The 20,246-nt window shown below is 35.6% G+C and overlaps 2 protein-coding genes across 4 annotated transcripts in view; both read left to right on the forward strand.

The window, feature by feature from the left end:
* LOC119772304 (junctophilin-1-like) overlaps positions 1–3,158 on the forward strand; it is a 47,893-nt gene extending 44,735 nt beyond the window's left edge. For both annotated transcript variants that reach the window (XM_038268662.1, XM_038268663.1), the window contains exons 6-7: positions 493–589; positions 753–3,158. In XM_038268662.1, coding sequence (XP_038124590.1) covers positions 493–573 — 81 coding nt within the window. In that variant the 3' untranslated portion in view covers positions 574–589; positions 753–3,158. The remainder of the gene's footprint in view (positions 1–492; positions 590–752) is intronic.
* Positions 3,159–14,336: 11,178 nt separating this feature from the next.
* LOC119772299 (elongin-C) lies at positions 14,337–18,335 on the forward strand. Of its 2 annotated transcripts, none has more exons than XM_038268654.1 (4): positions 14,337–14,454; positions 14,950–14,977; positions 15,172–15,315; positions 17,901–18,335. In XM_038268654.1, exons 2-4 carry the CDS (start codon positions 14,974–14,976, stop codon positions 18,089–18,091), a joined length of 339 nt encoding a protein of 112 aa, XP_038124582.1. In that variant the 5' UTR covers positions 14,337–14,454; positions 14,950–14,973; the 3' UTR covers positions 18,092–18,335. The 2 variants fall into 2 exon arrangements, with proteins under 2 accessions (XP_038124582.1, XP_038124583.1); XM_038268655.1 differs by having other exon boundaries at positions 14,388–14,454; positions 14,895–14,977.
* Positions 18,336–20,246: the final 1,911 nt, after the last annotated feature.

The raw sequence follows: 20,246 nt of genomic DNA on the forward strand, positions 1-20,246 counted from the left end.
AAATTATTTTCCAACCAACCAGCAAATCTAACCAATCTTCCCTTGTATAAGGAATGAAAAAACTGATGATGTGTGAAAGTTCTAATTTCTCTACAGGCTTGGTAAAGATTGCAGGTTGGTTAAAGTTTTAGTCCCTTCTTGTGGAAGAGTGCATAGCAAATTGACAAATGTAATGTCTGCATTATGAATACAGGGGTTTATAGTTACAACACCCCAGATTTAGACTTTGCTGCTGCTCTTTATATATGAGACAGTTTACTGAAAATAGCGCCACAGAGCCCCAAATGGTGCCTTAAATGCTGCAGCATCTAGATATTCAATAGTTTATTTAGGTTTTCACTTTTAAACTGCTGCTGTTTAAATCAACCAAATGTTGCTCTCTTTAGCCTTGTTTTTTAGTTTTTTTCATTTATCAATTAACTTATATTCATATGAAGCGGTAAAAAAAATGTTTTATCCTATAGACTAACATTACTTTTTTTCTGTTTGCAGGGTCCTAACTCCATCCTTGTTGCTATGGTAATGCTATTGAATATTGGCCTTGCAATTATATTTGTCCACTTTCTGACATGATCATGCTGTTTCTATGGTAAGTTCTTCATTTGTATGTATTGTCTTTGATATTAACGTTATTAGGAAAAAAGCAGACCTGATAATCTGCACATGGCATACGAACATCTCTCTTTTTTTAATCTGTGTATATTTGAAATGTGACAAGGAGCCAATTAAATCCTTACTGTTCTACATTGCAGTGAAACCATGGCAACTGATACAGTTGCATTGCCGGCCTTGAAAAGTGAAAATGGCGCCAGTGAGAAACGGGGGCGGCCGGAGGTGTTTAGGAATCAGCATGACACCGAAGAGAATCAGGAGATGGGCATCACTACTATCAACTTGTCTTTGGCCTTCTTTAGGACCAGCCCTGTCAATTAGCACTCCTTTGGCTTCTGTTATAGCAGAAGTGAAATGTTATGTCTAGTGAGTTTAAAAAAAAAAGAAAAAAAGTAAAAATAAACCAAACATACAAAGTATGAAAAAAAAAGATGTTATTGAAACCTACATGCGTGCTGACCCAAGCTCAGGTCTCTGTAGCCCACTCTCACTGCCTTGGCAGTGATAGCAGTGGGCTGACGGACCTTGCTGGACGAGTGTGGAGATGCACTTTTAGTTGACGGGAGCAAACAGCTGCCTTTCTATTTTGCCATCTGACGTTTTGATGGGGAGATGTGAGCCCTAGCCCAGGGTGGCCAAGAGAGCGAGCAAGAGAGAGAGAGAGAGAGAAACAGACAGACAGACAGAAGTGAGGATAGTGTGGCAGAGGGGGGGCTTGGGGCTCGGGTGTTTGAAGGGTTTTACTGGGATTCAAGCCACTCTTGCAAGCGCAAACCACGCATGACCGTTTGCCAGCAGTCAGTGCTTGCACGGTCACTAGCCAGTCTTACTCTGTTAACCCAAACATCCCTGCAACTCTTCTCAAGCTCCGTCCATTGTAATCCAGGATACACTGCTTTTGAAACACTCCCCCCTGCATGGTACAGTTTAAAAACTTTTTGTTTGTTGTTCTTCTGTAGCTTTTCGTTCACTGTTGTCCTCCAAATGTTGGTTACCTGCATCCTATGCTTCTAGAAATCTTGTCAGAGAATGAGTAAAACAATAACTTTTCCTGTTTTATTTTCATTTTACTCATTTCTAATAACTGAGCTGTAATTTGACATTACACATCCATGTTACTGAAAGTGCAATATCTTTATTTTTTTTTCAAAGGCTTATAATCTATTTAGCCAGAGATAGTGTTCTGCTATTTTAATAAACATCAATTTTTATTTGTCAGATGTAGGTAATTTGAATAGCCTGGTTTGTTGAAATACTGCGTTCATTAATGGCAGAAATTGTGAAGATGAACTTGATTTATTCTTGAAAAGGCAGATAGTCCTGTGAGAGTGAAGTAACAAATGTCTTATATTATTTATGAAATGATAAAAGAATATATTTTATTGTTCATGCCTACCCCCTTCTGCTTTATTGAAGTTCATAATTACACTGTTTCACACCACACTGAAGATGCAAAACTGCAGCTCCTCAAAGCTGCTTGGGTAAAAAGGCCCAGCCTTGCATGTGTATGAGACTGGATTTCGTGGACAGTTGAGGTTTATTCAGGTTTAGACCATGGGGAATGTGGATCCAGGGAGAAGAAGATATGCCTTTAGAAGTCTTTAACAGTGCTACTGTTTACCTCAAAAGATATGAGGAAGGGAGGGAAGGGAAATAGATGCCATCCTTGTCTTAACTCTGTTTTAAGGGGAGGAGGGGGTTGACTGCTGTCATCACCTCAGCCATGCTTTTGACTTGCTTCATCCTAGCTGCTTGTAGTTTTTGTTGAGGGTATGGCATGAATTTCTTTGATTCCCAAAGTGGTTATTTATATGGTGGACGTTTTAGTGTCAACTCTACCAAGATGAATTATTTATTCATTGTACAACTGATGTGTTTGTTAAAACATTGGTCATTGCAAAAAAAAGGGCTTGAAATATATATATTTAAGTTTTAATGTTTGCAAATTCATTCTGAAGATCTGTTTAGAATAATTCTTGAACCAGTTTATCGTTTGGATAAACTACTAGAAAACCCACTATTTAAATTTACTCATAATATTCTGTAGTCAATACAAAGGCAAAGATTAGTCTTTTAGAAGGTTAAACAGAACAGCCTGTTTGTTGGATATTTTTTTGAAATACAACATTGCATGTTGGAGAAATTTCTATATAGATTATTATATACTGTTTGTAAGGATTTTTACAGAGCACAATCCAGAATCTGGTATGAGTCGGTATTTTTCTAACAATTTGCACACCTGTATTTTGACAATGAAGATAACTTTTGTTTGTAATTGGTAATGTAATGCACATATGATACTGTTTGAAAGAGAAAAAAAACATGAATATTTTATTTCTAATTTGTCATAATGTGTGTACCATTTGGGGATGTGAAAGGCAGATGTATTTGTTTCGAGGATTTTATGGAACAAAGAAAAAACAAACAAAGAAGAAACTGTGGGAGAGTTTTGATATGTCAAGATTCATAATGCCCCACTGATTTGTGCAAAGTCTTTGGAGATGAAGTTATGTGTATAAAATAAAGTTATTGAGCCTTCTTAAAAATTTGCATTTATTTGGTTATTTTCATTACCATTAGTAATATCTCTTTTATTTGTAGATGATATTATTAACTATTATGCAATACACAGTTAAAACTTTACTTCTTTAGTGCGTATTTTATTTTTAAAGTTGTTTTCTTGGTACTTCAACTTCTAATAAAATATTATGTTCCCTCTTTCTCTTTAGGAAAAGTATATAATGCTGTGCAAGTATTCAACCATCTTTACTCTGGATATTTTTTGTATTTTGGTCATGTGAAACCTTCAGTGGAATTTTTGGGGATTTTAAGTCTACGCAGATTAACACAAATAAATGAATGACTGCAAATCACATACAAACTATATATTGTTTTCAAATAGTTTTACAAGTGAAAATCAGAAGCTTGTGACTCATCTAGTTCCACCTAGGTTAAGAGTGTTTTTGCAAAATAGGTTAATCTTGATCTGAATGGACTGTCAACATATGGGGCAATACATTGAACCTTAGTCTTAAAATATTAAATAATGTTAGGTGTGGCCTTTGAATGGATCCTTTTAACACATTACTGTCTTCCTTCTGGAAGGAGAGCCTCCCCTGCAGTCTTGTCGCTCTGCAACATGTTAAAGGCTTTCTTCTGGGGTTTCTGTTAGCTGTATTTTACAATAGTTTTCTTTTGGCCGCCTTTCATCTGCCCTCCGAGCAAAAATTGGTTGAAAAGAGGACATCATTTACATCCAAGCGACATCTATATTTGGTTGAAAAGGGAAATGTGAAACACCATGATTTTCAGATTTTTGAAAAGATGTAGAAAAGTGGGTTTTCAGCGTCTATTATATTGGACTAAATTGGGACAAAATCTGGGCGACCAAGCATCCCATATTTCAACAAGTATTTCTGGACTAAATAAAGACTATGACAGACCGACCACATTTAGGCAAAAATCCAATGTCTAAATGAAATCTGGTGTTTGAGAAGGTTAAGCCGGGGATACGATTCCTGATAGGGAGGAGGTCTGGAGAGGCTGATTGCTCCTCGTTACCCCCTGTACAGTACACAACGCATGATCATGCTGAAAGTCGGCCCGATCGAAAAATTCTTGAATGACTGGAGAATCGTCCCCAAAAGGGCCAAAATCATACTGTGCGTTAAATATAGGCTCTAATTATCCTAACAGTGTATGCCCGGCTTACAGCTTCCGGTTGAGATGCGGAGATCCACAGCTCCAGCGGTTACATGTACCCTTTGGCTTCTTCTCCAATTAATACTCCTTTCGTACTGTCTATAAGTTTTGGTTGGTCTTGGTAGGTTGTCAGCTGTTCCATCAAATGAAAGACAATCCTCCTCTTCATGACATAATGCCTTACCTTATCTGTCTTCCTTTGTGTCTGTGATGCTCTTTGTTTTACCAATGCTCTCTAACAAACCCCTCCAGGCCTTTACAGGAGTGCTGTCTTTCTTCATGGTGTTTGCATGTTCTTCTTGTGCAAGCGTGGGTTCTCCCCGGGTACTATCCTCACTTCTGTCTGTCTCCCCGAGAGAACCCACGCTGTTAAGTTATTAGGCTTCTCTAAATTCTTTTTAGGTGTGAGTGCGCATGAATGGTTGTTTGTCCTATTTGTCGCTGTGTTGCCCTGCAGTAGACTGTCAACCTGTCCAGGCTGTACTCTTGGACAGCTGGAGACAGGCACCAGCACCCCTCGCTACCCCAGCAGGGATAAGGGAGACGGAAAATGGATGGATCGATGAAAGTATGTTGACCAATTAATGGACTCTTGAAATTAATTGAAAACAGACTTTTATTAGCGGTTTTAGAGTAAAGGTATGGAAAAAATATACACCTGATTTATTTTTTTTTTTTTTAAATAGACAGTAACGCATGTAGCCGTATTTTTCCACCCATTTCCACTCAGAGCATAGGTGCCAGTAAAAATCTTTTGTTGGGTCATAGATGGCTGTTGAGAAGGGGAGAGTATTTGAATATAATCATGTGTATCACTCTTAAAACATTTATTACCAGAAAGAGACTGATAAAGGACAACTGAGAAGAAATTGGTCGTTTTCAGTCGAAAAGAAGACCGATATGAATCAGGCCATTTTAGGATTCCCTCTTATGTGCTTGTACCCAGTCTTGTAATCACCTCTGTGTATCTCCAAGCAAAACATTGGCCTCATTTTAACCTTATCATAATGAGATCCAGGGGGAAAAGTCCAGGCATGGAACCAAAGCATCTCAGTAGGGGTCTTATATTAGCTGTGAAAGTGAAGGCAGGTGCTGCAGTTTGCCTTGAGTCCATTCACACTGTTTCCACTATGCATCACTCTCAGAGTAGTGTAGTGTCACCATTTCATGCATGTCTTGTTCTTCCTCAATATGGACAACAGGAAAAGAAAGTCAGGATTTTTTTTCCCTTTTACATGTGATTGTTTACACAGAAAGCTAGACTTTTAAAGGCTGTCATCTAATCCCTATATGTAAGTCAGAACTTGTCACTAATAGTATAGAATATCTCTGTTACCATTCTAATATGGCACAGCAAGCTAGACAAGATTTGGTTGCACAAGCCGTCTTGGACAAATATAAACCAGACCCTTTTAAGTCCTAGCTTCCACCGGGGCCTTTAACAAATTGCACAGACAGCTACAATTCACCAACGTTACTGTTATGCAGTTTATCTTGAAGGAAAATCAATTAGATTGTTACGAGAGAAGCTGTAGGTTCCTACAAAAAAAAGAACTTAATTAACTTATTTATTTATTTTAAGTTTTTATCCAACCAGAACTATGATTAGGTTATGTAAATGGTTTACATGGTTCATATGTATTACAATAAATGAAATATATGTCAGAAAGCGTAATTTCTGAAATTTAAAATGTTAAAATACAGTAAAGATACATTAATTAAGTAAATATCTCAACCTTTCAATATTCATAAATTTCTAATAATGGAAACATAAAAAATCAGCATCTCAAAATTATATTAATACCAATTTTTTAAAAAGCATATGAATGTCATGTAATACCCATGTTATGGCGTACACAATTACGGATGAGATTACGGACCTGACTGACAGTTTTTTTTTTTTTTTTTTTTACAATTTTACATTTTAAAATCTAAAGTGTTTTTTTTTTTTTTTTCAGTTTGGTATATAGACAATTTCCTGTTTCACATATTTTATAAAACATCTGAACTGATGGTTTGTTATTTTTTTCTTTCTTTTTTAAGGCTTAATGAGAGAATTGGGCTTTAGGCTGACCTGCAAGGCTTTTAAAACTGGATTTGAATGGCAATAAAGCCATTCTCAAGCACATATCAAGGTGCTCATTTTCAGACCGGATTAATATTTATTTTTGATTATGTTCATGGAGGGGAATCCTGCTTGACAGCAGTAAGTTGAGCCAAGCATACTCAAAATGTGCAGATTCATCTTTGAGCACGCCATTTCACTTTGCTTTCACCAGTTCACTGCAGTTCCGGACGCTTTGCAGGGCTTTACCGTACAAACAGGAGAAGCGGTGCAAGTGAGGCGCATTTTGTAAAATCTTGGTCATATCTTAAGCCAATCTTAAAAACTACATGAATAGACGAAAGAGTATTCACTGTCATCTATCAGAGTGGAAAAGGACAAAGCCAAAAGTTTTTGTCAGACCTAAGATCTCCAATAAACCACACTGGAAACAGTGGTGATCCTTCACAGGAGTGTCAGTTTTTATTCAATTCCATCAAGGACAATTTTAAGGATTCTCTTGGGGATTTTCAGAAAAATTTTATTCTATGAAGAGAAAGTGTAGAATTTGTTACCTTTGCCATGAAACTCTTAAATTTCAGAAAAAAGAGCACTAACACTTGAAAACAAGTGTTAGTGTGTACCACTAACAAGTGTTAGTGGTAAGTCCTTGAAACAAGGACTTACCTTAACAGATGGGGCTATGAGGTTTTCTCTCTGGAGGAAAATAAACTATAAAGTGCCTAAAAAAATAAACACACAGGTTTTGAGTAAGCCTAACTTTGGGCGACCACTGACATGCAGGGCAGAAGCTGGTCTGGTCAGGTGAGACTAAAATTTAACTTTTTGACAGCCAATGAAATCCCTATGTTTGGGGCAAACCCAACATCCCATGAACACTAACAATGAAACATTTTAGTGGCAATGTAATGCTGTGGGGATGTTTATCAGGAGCAAGGACAGGTAAACTGCTCTGAGCTGAGAAAAAGATGGAAGGTTCTGAATACGGGGATATTCTTTAGTAAAGCCTGACATTCTGCGTGTGATTATAGACTTGGACGGAAGTCTACCTTCCAGCAAAGTAACGCCCTGCAGACTACTGTTAAAGCAACACGTGAGTCATCTTGAAAACATTCTTCTTCGAAATGTTGGCTACATATTTCATTATTCTCTCTGGCCCGAAGTTCAATGGCATATCCTCCCTCTTCAAGTTGGCAATCCAACGTCGAACCTGTCTGTGGTGGATGCCCGTTGGAATTGTCATTTTAACTATAGCTCTCGCGAAATTCAATGGTGAAGTCCTCTCGAAATCTTAAATAAGTGTTGTTGATTGCAGATGTGTCTCATAGCTTGATTTTGCTTGTAAAGTGGGGCTCGGCTTACCGCACCGTGATGTCACTGTCGGAAGATGTCAGTGAGGTGTTACTATATTTGGGCAAAAATGGCCAGTCCAGGACTTAATGATGGTGATGAAAATTATTATTTATTTATTTTTTTTTTTTTACTGTTTAACGCAAATTCATTAAATCACTGCAAAAGTATTAGTTTTAGGTATAAATAATGATCCATTGATTATTCCTTGCTGACCGGACTTTTCCTTTAAACAATCAATTTTAATTCCAGCTTATAAGGAACAGAAAGTATGAAAAGTATGAAGAATACTTGATTAAAAAAACAGCTTTTAAATTATATCATTTTTTTGTATTTTATTGTATCACTATCTCTTTATACAATGTGCTTGTTGATGTTAAACATATCAGTAAAAACATAATTAATCTGTCCTGTTTTTAACTTTGCACATCTTTAAAACAGCTTTAAGGTTTCCATGCAGAGCGGGGGATATCAGTGTCCACCGTCTTTCAAAACTGCTGTTGAGACTTCAGTATATGGCAGGTCCTGTTCCCATTCCTCGCATAGCTAGCCTAGCTTAGCATCACATCATCTGTTACACAAACAGTAATAAATCTCAGCAATAAAACTATAAAGTTGCCTCTGTCATTTAAAGCAAGCAATATTCTGTGTCTCATTATTCAAACAGGCAGCAGGGACTTGTCATAGCTACGCAGTAATAAACCTGTTCTCACACACTGTTTTAGAAAATATCAGCATAATCCAATGTGTGCCATTCAATCAAAGGGTTTGCCATCCTGTTTATTTAGTGACATGTGATTTACAATAAAAGTTTGCCTTTTCTGAGGTTCTTTATGTTGAGTCATTGTAGTTTAAACAAGTAGTGCCTCAACATAATAGATGGGCCTCAAGCCATTCATAGTAAATAGTTCACATCCACTTATCTGCTTATTAGAGCTTTCAGCATGAGGGGGTGGGAGGTTGGTTCCTTCCTTGTAAAAAGTGATTTCTCTGATTATTTGTATGTTATTTTATTAAAGACTTCCAAGTAAGCTATAGGCAAATTGCTTAATATTTATTTGCACAAGTTGTTGTTCATGAATTTTCTCATGTATAGTGAGGCGTACAATCAATAGCCATTATAATGTAAAAATAAGTGGACTTTGTTGGCCTAATTCCTTCAGGGTGATTTTTTTTTAAAACATTTCAATGCACACATTGAAACCTGCCCCTATTTTCCCTCCAGTATCAGGCATCTGTTTGATAAACAGTGCTGCTACGTCAATTTTTTAAGAAACACATAAGCCTGTTCTAATGGAGAGAGTTTATACAGCTGGATTCTACATACTGTATATTATAGCTTTACTGCCCTAAGTTTAATTGAAGTCCGTGATGCATATCGTTGACAAGATTGGACTTAGAAAAGCTTTCATTGTTACCAATGATAGCAGGTAAGAAAAAACTGAAAGAGACAAAAATGGGATAATTTTTCTGAATAAAACTGCTATAAATATACTTTTACATTACCTTATTAATTATATTTCTTTTTCTTTTTTTTTTTTGTTCTACATTTTTGTTTGTGAGACAGACCTGCATGTTTAAAAGAGATCCTTTAAATTAAGACTGACATAAGAATTTCAGGGGACTCTGCATTGCTGCAGGCTCAAGGGCCAGCACCCCCAAATACATTGTGACAGGCCTTTCCCCCTCGAAGGCAAGAAATGCCAGAATCCCCGCTCATTGTTCCATATCATGACTAGAAAATGTGACCTGGTTTTATTAAGGGCCTTTTTTATTGAAACATTGGTCAGTTGGATTCAATTAACTGATATATGACAAATTTTATTATATTTAATTGGTGTTTCTTAGTATGTACAATTCATGTATAAATGTTAAATTATGTTATAAAGGGTTTCTGTGTTGAATCTGGGCATAAATCAACCCTAATTGGTATTAACAGTGATTGACTAAGACACACAAATGTATCATTTTAAATGGTTGGAAAAGGAAACATAGTGCTCATTTTCTTTCTTTTTTTTACAGGTGAAATATTGTGGTCATTTTTATTCCAGCTCCCCTGAAAAGATATAGAATAGAATAGAAACACGTTTAGCTGCAGTTTAATCGGCTACATCTCTACAAATTTTGCACATCAAGGAATTACAGAAATCACAGCACTATAATTTTTTTTTCCCATATTTTCCCAGCCTCCTATAAAGGTTATATGTTGCATTTTTAATGATTTATGGTGGTGGAACTGCAGCAAGACTTTGTCATTCTAAAAAATGTAAACAGACCTGCAGAACCAATTAGGAAAGAGGAAGGAAACATTAGCATTAGTGAGAAAAACAAGATACGGACAGACAGGGAATCATACCTGTATAAAATGGACACATGAGAATGGGATTAAAATTAGTAACCTTAAAGGATTCTTTAAAGTAATGAGCTTAGCAAAAGATAATTTCAGTGAAGGAAGGATAATTGCATTATTTTGAAATCATGCTTATCTTTGCTGCTTCTCTCCTTACTGCTTTCAGTTGGTAGCCGTGTCCTTGTACATTTACAGTTGTGCCATTAGGTATCTGTTTTCATTGAGAAAACCTGTTAAAGTTTAAAACAGAGTTTTATAACCCAGGGATGCTTTAAAGCTGACTAAATTTTTTTCTCTCACCCATTCGATGGGTTCATTGGTTCATGGTCACCAATGTTCTTCACTAAGCCATCATTTAACATCTGTATCTACAGTGAGAGAACCTTGCTCATAGGCAGACTCTGTTTACTATTTGATGAACTATGTGTAAACCTCAGTTTTTAGATTAGTTTTTATTAAGATGGTCAAAATAAAAAAGGCTGAATGTAGAAAAAATAAAGCATTCCTTTCTCTAATAATAGCATACTACTTTAGTTTTTTTTTAACCTTATACAATTTTAAGTTTCATTTGATAAGAAATGAAAGGCATTTCACATACTATTAAATAGATATTCCTAAATCTACAAAAATATCTAAATATGTTTAATGTATCACTTATTAAACTCCAGTTTTGTTTTCTTGCATATAATCAGCATGCTTTTATCCCGAAACCAGTGTTCATAGGTGCACAAAACTGTTGAAAGGACTGTTGCTGGGGCTGGGCCAGACAAGACAGTTTGCATGCATTGTCTCTGTTTCTGTGTGTGTTTAGGAAGCCCTGTTCTGAAGGCCCGCAGCAGCCTCCCCAAAATAGAGCTGAGAGCAGCTGCAGCGGGGTGGGTCATATCAGAAAGAGATCAAAGCGGCTACACCCTCCCGCCCGCTCATGATCAAGTACTAATGGTGTAATGGAAGGTCAGTGATTGTTTTTGGTTGCCTTTGAGTTGTATGTGAGAGTTTACAAGCAACACAGGCAGTGCCAGACGTTGCAAGACTATTCTGGAGAGGATAACTAAAGCTCAGAGAGTAACATCAGGTCAGATGTCACCTCTAGATCAGTCTCTGCTGCCATCTATTCCACCAATAGCAACAGACCGTTATTAAATACTGGCCAGAGATGTCTGGGGGCACAGCAAAAATCAGCTGGTCTTTGAAAACATCCTAAATAACATAACGCCAATCATTGCGAAAATGTATCACCCCAGAATATTTGGAGCAGTGAGCTCCCTCTGTGAGCTGGGCACAGAGTCTCATTCAGTGTTTGAGCTGTCAGTGTCACAGCTCAGATAACTCTGTCATTTTGAAGCCTCGGATTTCAAAAGTCATCACTTTTCCTCCTGAAAGTACCCCACACTAAGGGCAAAGTCCCATTATGAACCTACTCATGCTTACAGTAGAGGTCTGCTTAGACGTTTAAAGGTTTAATGGGCCATAGTAAACTCAAAACAGCATAATCATTTAAACAAACTGAATTATTTTTATTAAAACTGGTGTTTTATGGAAATGTTTAATTAGGTTTTGATAGCTAAGCTCAACTGATCTACTATTTAGATTTTCTAAAATCAATATAATGACTTATTTGTTTCGCTGGTTCATTATCTCCTTTATTCATTCATTATATTTCTATTAGGTGGAGCTGGGAAAATGTATAAGGCCGCAGGGTACAAGTCTTCTCTGCCGAATCCAGATTTATGGCCTTGCTAAATCTCTCTCATGTCCCACAACCACCTGCTTTAACTCATCTAGGTAGGTGGAGGGGGAGATGAAGCCATCCATGGCACAGGCGCCCCCTTTTGGATCAAAAGCTCAACTACTAGTTATTATAAGAAAAAAGAAAGAACAAAAATTAATAGAAATACTTGCATTAATCACTTGAACTCCTTCAATGGTTGAATGATTGAGTTTTGCTATATGCTTAAAATTTTCTACCTCTTACATTTAGGAAAAGCTGCAGCATGGAAACCCTTTTAGGCTTGTTAGAAGATCCCATCCAAAACCTCTGTTTTAAACATGTCTGCCTTGGGTTTAAAATGTCATAAACTAAACTGACGTAAAATTTTGCCTTTTTACACATACATGGATTCATAAATTCTTGCACCTAAACAATGGTATATGACTAGCATGTTGGTAAATTTCCCACTGGTTAAAAATATTAAAAGTAAAACATGGTGAATTTTCATATGGCAGAGGAGATCACACAGTTATAGAAGATATGTAGCATCTTGCTGCAAACACCCAAGGACCTATACTTCCTTACGAAGTACAGTCTGCTCTGTCCCTTCTCATAAGCAACTTCACAGTTTTGTCTTCAGTCGTATCGGTTGTTCAGGTGAACACCATGGTATTTACTCTCACAAAAATATGTATTGTTTGAATTGCACAATAAACATGCTAACTTTATGCAATTCAAACAATGAACTTTATGTATTTGCAATAAATACACTCATTAATATTAATTTTGATTAAGTACACTTGATTAAAATTTTGGTGAAATATTTTTGTGAGTGTATAGTCCTCCACCACCTCCACTTCTTCTCCCATGATGTGAAGAGGATTGAACTTGTTCCTGTTTCTTCTGAAATCTACAATCATCTCCCTTGTTTTGTAGGCATTTGGGATCAGATGAATGTTTCCACACCATGGCAAAAAGGGGTTCAATAGCTTCCTGTACTTGGCTTCTTCTTTATCTCTGATGGGCCCAATGGCTGCAGTGTCATCAGAGTATTTTTGAAGATGACCAGACTGTGTGTGGTTCTGAAAGTCAGAGATGTACAGAGCAAAAAAGGATGGTGAGAGTACTGTCCCCTGTGGTGCTCCTTTACTGCTAACTACTTGATGAGACAGTTGACCCCCCAGAAGTAGGTGTATAATGCCATCTTCAACTCCACAGCGATAAGCAAAGTGCAGGGGGTCCTGATAGCTGCTGGTTTGTTTATTGAGGTGAACCAACAGAGGTTTCTATAGGACCATCATGATGTGGGATGTGAGGGCAACAGGTTCATTCATTGAACCTTCATTCATTGAAGTCTGTCGGCTGAGTCTTCTTTGGTACTGGAACAAGGCAGGAGGCCTTCCACATCTCTGGAACTGTCTCCAGGCTCAGACTAAGGTTGAAGAGGTGCTATTGAATCGCACAGGTAGTCTGCACAGACCTTCAGGACTCTGGGGCTTACACCATCAGGAACTGGTGACTTATTACAACTCAGACTCATTGACTGCCTCCTCATGTTGAATTATAGAAACAGACAGATGAAAGGCAGAGTGAGGCGCACCATCTTCTTATTTGGTGAGTGATGAAATATCAGTTACATCAAAAACATCAATCAGGAAGTTAAAACTTTAAACAAATGTTAAAACAAATGGGTCTTCCAAATCAACCATGGCAGCAAATTAATTATAAAGTTGCTTTAAAGCGACAGGGTTTAGTCTAGTCTTTTAGAGAGGCAATCACCCAGTGAATAAGAGCCCTATGTATTTTGAGCAAAGAGATAAAAAAACAAAAAAGTGAGAAGAAAGCTGTGTCAACATGATAGGTATGTGTAATTTGATCGGGTTCATTCATTTTGATATATAGATATATATATATATATATCTATATATATATATATATATCTATATATATATATATATATATATCTATATATATATCTATATATATATATATATATATATATAGATATATATATCTATATATATATAGATATATATATATATATATATATATATATATATATATATAGATATATATATATATATATAGATATATATATATACATATATATATATATATAGATATATATATATATATAGATATGTATATATACATATCTATATATATATATATATATATATATATATATATATATATATATATACATACATATATATCTATTTATAGATATATATATGTATGTAAAAAAATATATATATAAATAAATAAAAATAAATATATACATACCTTGTAGATATATATATATATATATATATATATATATATAGATATATATATATATAGATATATATATATACATATATATATATATAGATATATATATATTTATATATATATATTTATATATATATTTTTTTTTACATACATATATATATCTATAAATAGATATATATATGTATGTAAAAAAAATATATATATAAATAAATAAAAATAAATATATACATACCTTGTACCATGTACCATGAAGTTACATGGTAGGTAAAAATTTCAACACGGAACACATTTTCTGCGGACCTCTTACCAGCAAAGTTCTTCCGGGTGAAAACATTTGGTGGCTAACGTTAGCTGAAATTTAATCTCCGTCGCTCAGTTATCCACACGACGGTAAGAACTATGTTATGTCTCGGTTTGATGTCCGTTAATGCTTTCACCTTTAATACTAAATGTTCAGGCTGTGGTTTACCTAGAAATCAATTATTATTATGAAGATGATTTGACTTTTAGAAATATGTTAGCTTCTAAAGCTAGCACAGCTAGCGCTAACTCATTTTAAAACATTGTGAAACAATCAAACAGTAGTTGATATGATTGGAGTATTTGAAAATAAGTCGAGTATATTTTAGTATCATAAATAATAGTTTATAAACTAGAGAATGTCTTCTCATTTCTCTGACTATTTTGTGTTTTGCTGAAGTTGACGTCTCACAGTGACTGTCAAAAATCACCTCCCAATAAATCCAAAGGCTAAAATGACCATACTCTTCATTTAATAGCTTTACATGTTAGCTTAATGATGTATTATCCTGTTTGCTATATTTTTTCAGCTCAACTTTGAAGCAAGATAAATAATATCCTTTATTTTCCCGTTCTATGCATTAGGATTAACAGAAATCCCGGAACACAATGGGTAAGATTTTTTACACATTCATATATTCTTTGTAAAAGCGCTTAGATCAGTTCATGAAATTGATTCGAAGGCAAAAAAAAATTTCATTTGTTAACTGAAAAACTAAACTACAGAGCGAAGCTTTGCATTGTTTTAACATTTTCTCTGTGAAATCTGCATTTGTATGATATTATCTTTATGTATTGACCTGACAGATGGTGAGGAGAGAACCTACGGTGGCTGTGAAGGGCCAGATGCCATGTATGTGAAACTCATCTCCTCAGATGGCCATGAGTTTATTGTGAAAAGAGAACATGCCTTGACATCTGGAACCATCAAAGCTATGTTAAGTGGGCCAGGTGAGGACTAAGATTATTATATATTAAGTCAATTTAGTTATTCTTCAAATTAATAGCATAGAGCTTGAAAAATAAATTAAATATTTTGAGAAAAATAAACGTGTTTGGCTAACTAAGAAGCTTTTTGATATAGGTTCTGTTGCCTACATTTAAGAATTTGGTGTTATGGGAATTCATTGGACACTAATTAGCACAAAATTAGACATTTCATGAATGTTATTCATGTTATGAATGCTGGCGTACCATAAAGAATAAATTATAAACAGTTTAGTTTGTGCCTTCAACTCGTTGCCCATAGGAAGACGTTACTTGGATATAACAAAACCAAATATCTTCAGAACAGCTCCAAATGACACAAAACTAATATGGGTAAGTAGAACATGATATAACAACATAAAATCAAGGGCCCAATGTAAAAAAAAAAAAAACGGTGTTCCCCTTTAACTTTGAAAGGGGTTTCCGGGTTAGTTTATGAAATTATGGCAGAACCACTCGCTGAATGCAGACTCACCGTTATGTTTTCAAGTTTAGAACCTCTGTATTAAGACTGCTTTACACAGCAGGATTTTAAAATAGCTGGATGATTTTCAAAGCCCAAGAGACGGCACACGTAAAGATGGAAAATTGTCGATAAGAGATTTTCTCTTACATTGTGTGTATGTGTGGTGACAGTAGGGCTGGGTATTTTCGCCAAAGTCCTGAACCGATTTGATTTTGATTCATACAGTTCTAAATCAATTAATTTTGATACTGTTTTTACAAGAAAGAAAGTGGTTCAACTGTGTTTCAAAACACTTATGTATTTTATTTTTCCTGTCATATTAAACACAAAGTGCAAACTTGTTAATTTGGACAGTTTAAACTTGAGATGTGAACAAAACTTTCTCAAAAGTGCAAACTTTTTTGTGAAAAGTGAAAAGGCCTCACTCGAGCAAGTTGACATGACACAGCAGACATGCATGAGCTGCATTATCTTCTATGCAAAAACCATATTTGAAGCGTTATCTGTAACAATTACAGGGTGTTTGCTGGTCAGCCCCTATTTGTTGTATAAAACAAATAAGTATGTCTTCAGTCAACCTATTAGCTATATTTGCAGCTGTCTGGCTTGAAGTTTTTTGAGTGCATCTTTCCTGCTCATTTGAATGTGAACATCACGAACGTCACTATAAAACTAATCGATCTCATTCCCTAGACATCGATTTTTCAAAAATGTAAAAGAATCGATTCAAAATCCATTACATGGTTTTTTTTCTTTACCCAGCCCTAGGTGACAGCAAACACATCGCACCACAGACAATCGGATTTCACTCAGGATTCAGTAAAAAAAAAAAAAATGAGGCTAAAATTTACATCCTGTTTTTTCAACTCAGCAGGGATCAGTAGAAGCTTTGCATTTGTGTGACCCATTTTCAGTGGGAAAAGAGAGTCTTGCGCACCTACTGCCCTTGAAGACAGTAAACCCAGGGATGTCAGTGCTGTCATGCGTTCACACCAGAATCTCCTTAAAACGCATGAAAAAGATGCACAATTTGTCAGTAGTCTGAAGAGTTGTTAAATATAGCAACAAAATCAAATTTTTTTTGGTGGAGCGATCAGCACTTCCACTTCCTTTTTTTTTAGTGCACAAAAAAATTCCAGCTGTCTTTTTTATGTAAACCTTGTGGAGTGTTACCCCCTTTATGTATATTTGTGCTATTTTCTCAGAAACTTATGGAAGAGAAGAGATCACGGCTTGGTTGCAGCGTCTCTCACCGACCTCCCAGATCTGTGTCTCTGATTTATTGTCGCACAGCACTTAGCTACAAAAGTTCAGAACTCCAAACTCTAGCGTTTTATTGAAATGCGCTTGGCTCAGTGGAAAATCCAACATATTGGGTGTCTATGATTTGTGATCAGAGGGGCTCACTGTGAAGACACTCCACACAGCAGGATTATATCCACATACATTGGTTCCTTATATATTGGAGGCTCTCCGAAGGGGAAGATCCGCTGAATCCTTTATTCTGCGATTCCTTGTCCGAGAACTGCCATATTCTCTAGAAACCAGCAGTGATGCCAGAACGTTTTCATTAAGCTCAGACTTTCACTCCATCTTTCAAGAATCTGTGCGAAACTAGAACTTAGTGGAGATAATTGTCTTCTTGTTTACTTTGAATATTTCTGACTTCTTTTAGTTAGGTAGGATATAAATAGTCTTTCCCAACAACAAAATGGAAAATATAAACCATAAAGTAACCATTAGTGAGACAGTAGATCTACCTAGCAGGGGCTCAGGGAGTCTCAGTGACCCCTAAAGAGTTTGGTGTCAAAAAATACCAGTGGAGTTGTCAATCAGGTCAAACTACCTGTGTCCAGATGCGGCTTCTAATTTCAAACCTGATTGACTTTAACTGAGGTTTTGTCACGTCAGCTTTGTTCACACACATTAGCAGCCTACAGCGTTTAACCCCTCACACACGACTGTCCAAAGCTATCTGACATCCAGAAGGAGTTGGCTCACATGCATTAGGCCAAAATAGTTTTTTCAAAAGTTGTTCAATCATTTTTTTTGTTTCTTTTTTTTTTTTTTTTTCAACCTGCAGGTCAGTTTGCAGAGAATGAAACCAATGAGGTGAACTTCCGGGAGATCCCATCTCACGTCCTTTCCAAGGTCTGCATGTATTTTACCTACAAGGTCCGTTATACCAACAGCTCCACAGAAATCCCCGAGTTCCCCATCGCTCCTGAGATTGCTCTGGAACTGCTCATGGCTGCAAACTTTTTGGATTGTTAAAGTTACAAGAAAAAAAAAGTGGTGAAAACATGAAACTGTTTAGTTTCTTCCTTTTTTTGTTAAGTATTTAATTGTTATACCATTTGTTTCATATTATACATTTTTGCTCCTTGTCTTCTGTTATGGTTTCCCTTGTATTACTGAGAATGTCATTTAAACATGGAAGCCAGAAAAGGGGGTAATTGCACCTTTCCCCACAGAAATGTCCTCACCTCTGAATATAAATAAAGATCCATTTGCTGAACATGTTTTATTGTCTCTACCGAAACTCAGACATAGTTAAACTGATTATAGAGTGGGTATCATAAAACTTGTTAACTGTTGAAGTTCCACAGATTTGTGAAATATTTTTTTATTTTTTTATGTTACGACCTGCAGATGCAAGTTTTTATTTAAAAAAAATAATAATTACCTGAACGTTACCACATTAAAACAGCCAATATTTCTAAATGTACAACTGATTTCTTTAATGCTTCCAAGGTTTTCTTACAAATTTTCATAAGTTTTTCACTTACAAAAAATAAAAAAATCAGCTTTAGATGTCAATTATGCAGCTTTGAGTTACCATTCTGTCTTCTGACAGTGGCTCTTTGCATATAACTTGGATTTTGCAGTTTGCATTAAGTGCTATACAGCTAAACTAGTGGGTTTTATGCTGCATATTGGTGTTAAATATAACAAAATAACAAATCATATTTTGGTTTTTAACTTGTATATAGAAGGACATTTCGAAAGGATAAAAAAAGGTACAATAAATGCTCTGGATTTCTGTATGAGGTGAATCAAAACACAAAAATTGCAATTTCAGGCACCAAAGGACATATTGATACATATTGGCCACCAGATATTAAAAACTATCAAATCTTTGTGTCAAAAACCTTTTAAATAATATTTGTGATGCAACCAACTGGAAGGAAATTTTTGCATTCCCTAAATGAGAGCTTTTGGATGAGTTAAAAAAACAAAACAAAATGTACATAAAGTATATGCATATGGTAATTAATAGCTGGCCAATTCTGATCTGTAAAAATCTGATTTCTGCCTTGTTGCTTCTGATTTAGAATATTGCCGAGTTTAATTTTATTAAAACTTGTACATAATCATACAAAGTATTATTTCTGTGTTTTTTTTTTATATAGATTATAAAAAGTCAAAACCAAAAATTTTATTATTTGGACTGGGATGGAAGATGAATTGATGTATTATTTGGAAACCTTTAAGATTAAAAACACTTTACAATAAAAGTAAACAATAAAACAAAGGTTAATATTAAGGGAAAGTTGAAAGTAGGGAAAAAAGTTGTGGCAGATGAAGGTACACAAGTAATTAAAAACCGTTGCCTTGTAAGGGAATTCTGAAGTTTGGAGGAATTTTGCAGGATGCGAACTGCAGCAGGAGTCTGAGCTGTATCCAGGCGATGGGCTACAGCTGTCACAGTCCTTTTGTTAAACCTGTCCTTATACCCAGAAAGGGTCAGTAGTGTGCTACCTAGGCTAAGAAGAAAAAGGCTGGTCTGGCTCATTTATCGAAGGAGCTCTTTTTAAAAGTACGTTTTTCTTTTCACTTGGAATTCAAGGTTCCAGAGTCAAGAGGGGAAGTGAGGACCCATCTCTACCACCTTTTTCCTTACTTCAAGTTTCCATTCATATACTTTGATATAGCTTACCAGAGATTGCCAGATGGAATGCTTTTAATTCACCAATTCTCTCCTGTTCTGTGTAGCATCCCTTATAATTTATTTCTAACTGGGCAGTAAAACTAAGCATCAAAATTGATGTATAACTTCAAATGTATTATGTGATTCTGTTTAGTAAAAACCTGGTCTAGATAAATATAATTGTAATGTATTTAGATTATATTCAGATTTTTTAGATGGACCTACATTAAGTAAATGCTTTGATCAAACCTAATACTACAAAGCCTAAAAATTTTTTTTTTTTTAGACTTTTTTTTTATATGAATGCTACTTCTTCATGTCTTCAAATGTTGGATTCTGTTTGCCATGCTTCATTAAGGTTCATCACAGACTGTGGAGCCATGACACGTCACTGTGACCTGTACTCTCAGGTGGGATGGCCTTCCCTCTCTATGAGAAGGCAGTGTCATTGGTACACTTTTATTTACAAGGCCCTTCTTGGATTAATGCCCTCTTACA

This window comes from Cyprinodon tularosa, unplaced genomic scaffold (genome assembly GCF_016077235.1).
Source record: "Cyprinodon tularosa strain WSP-4 unplaced genomic scaffold, ASM1607723v1 ctg707, whole genome shotgun sequence".
Classification (NCBI taxonomy): domain Eukaryota; kingdom Metazoa; phylum Chordata; class Actinopteri; order Cyprinodontiformes; family Cyprinodontidae; genus Cyprinodon; species Cyprinodon tularosa.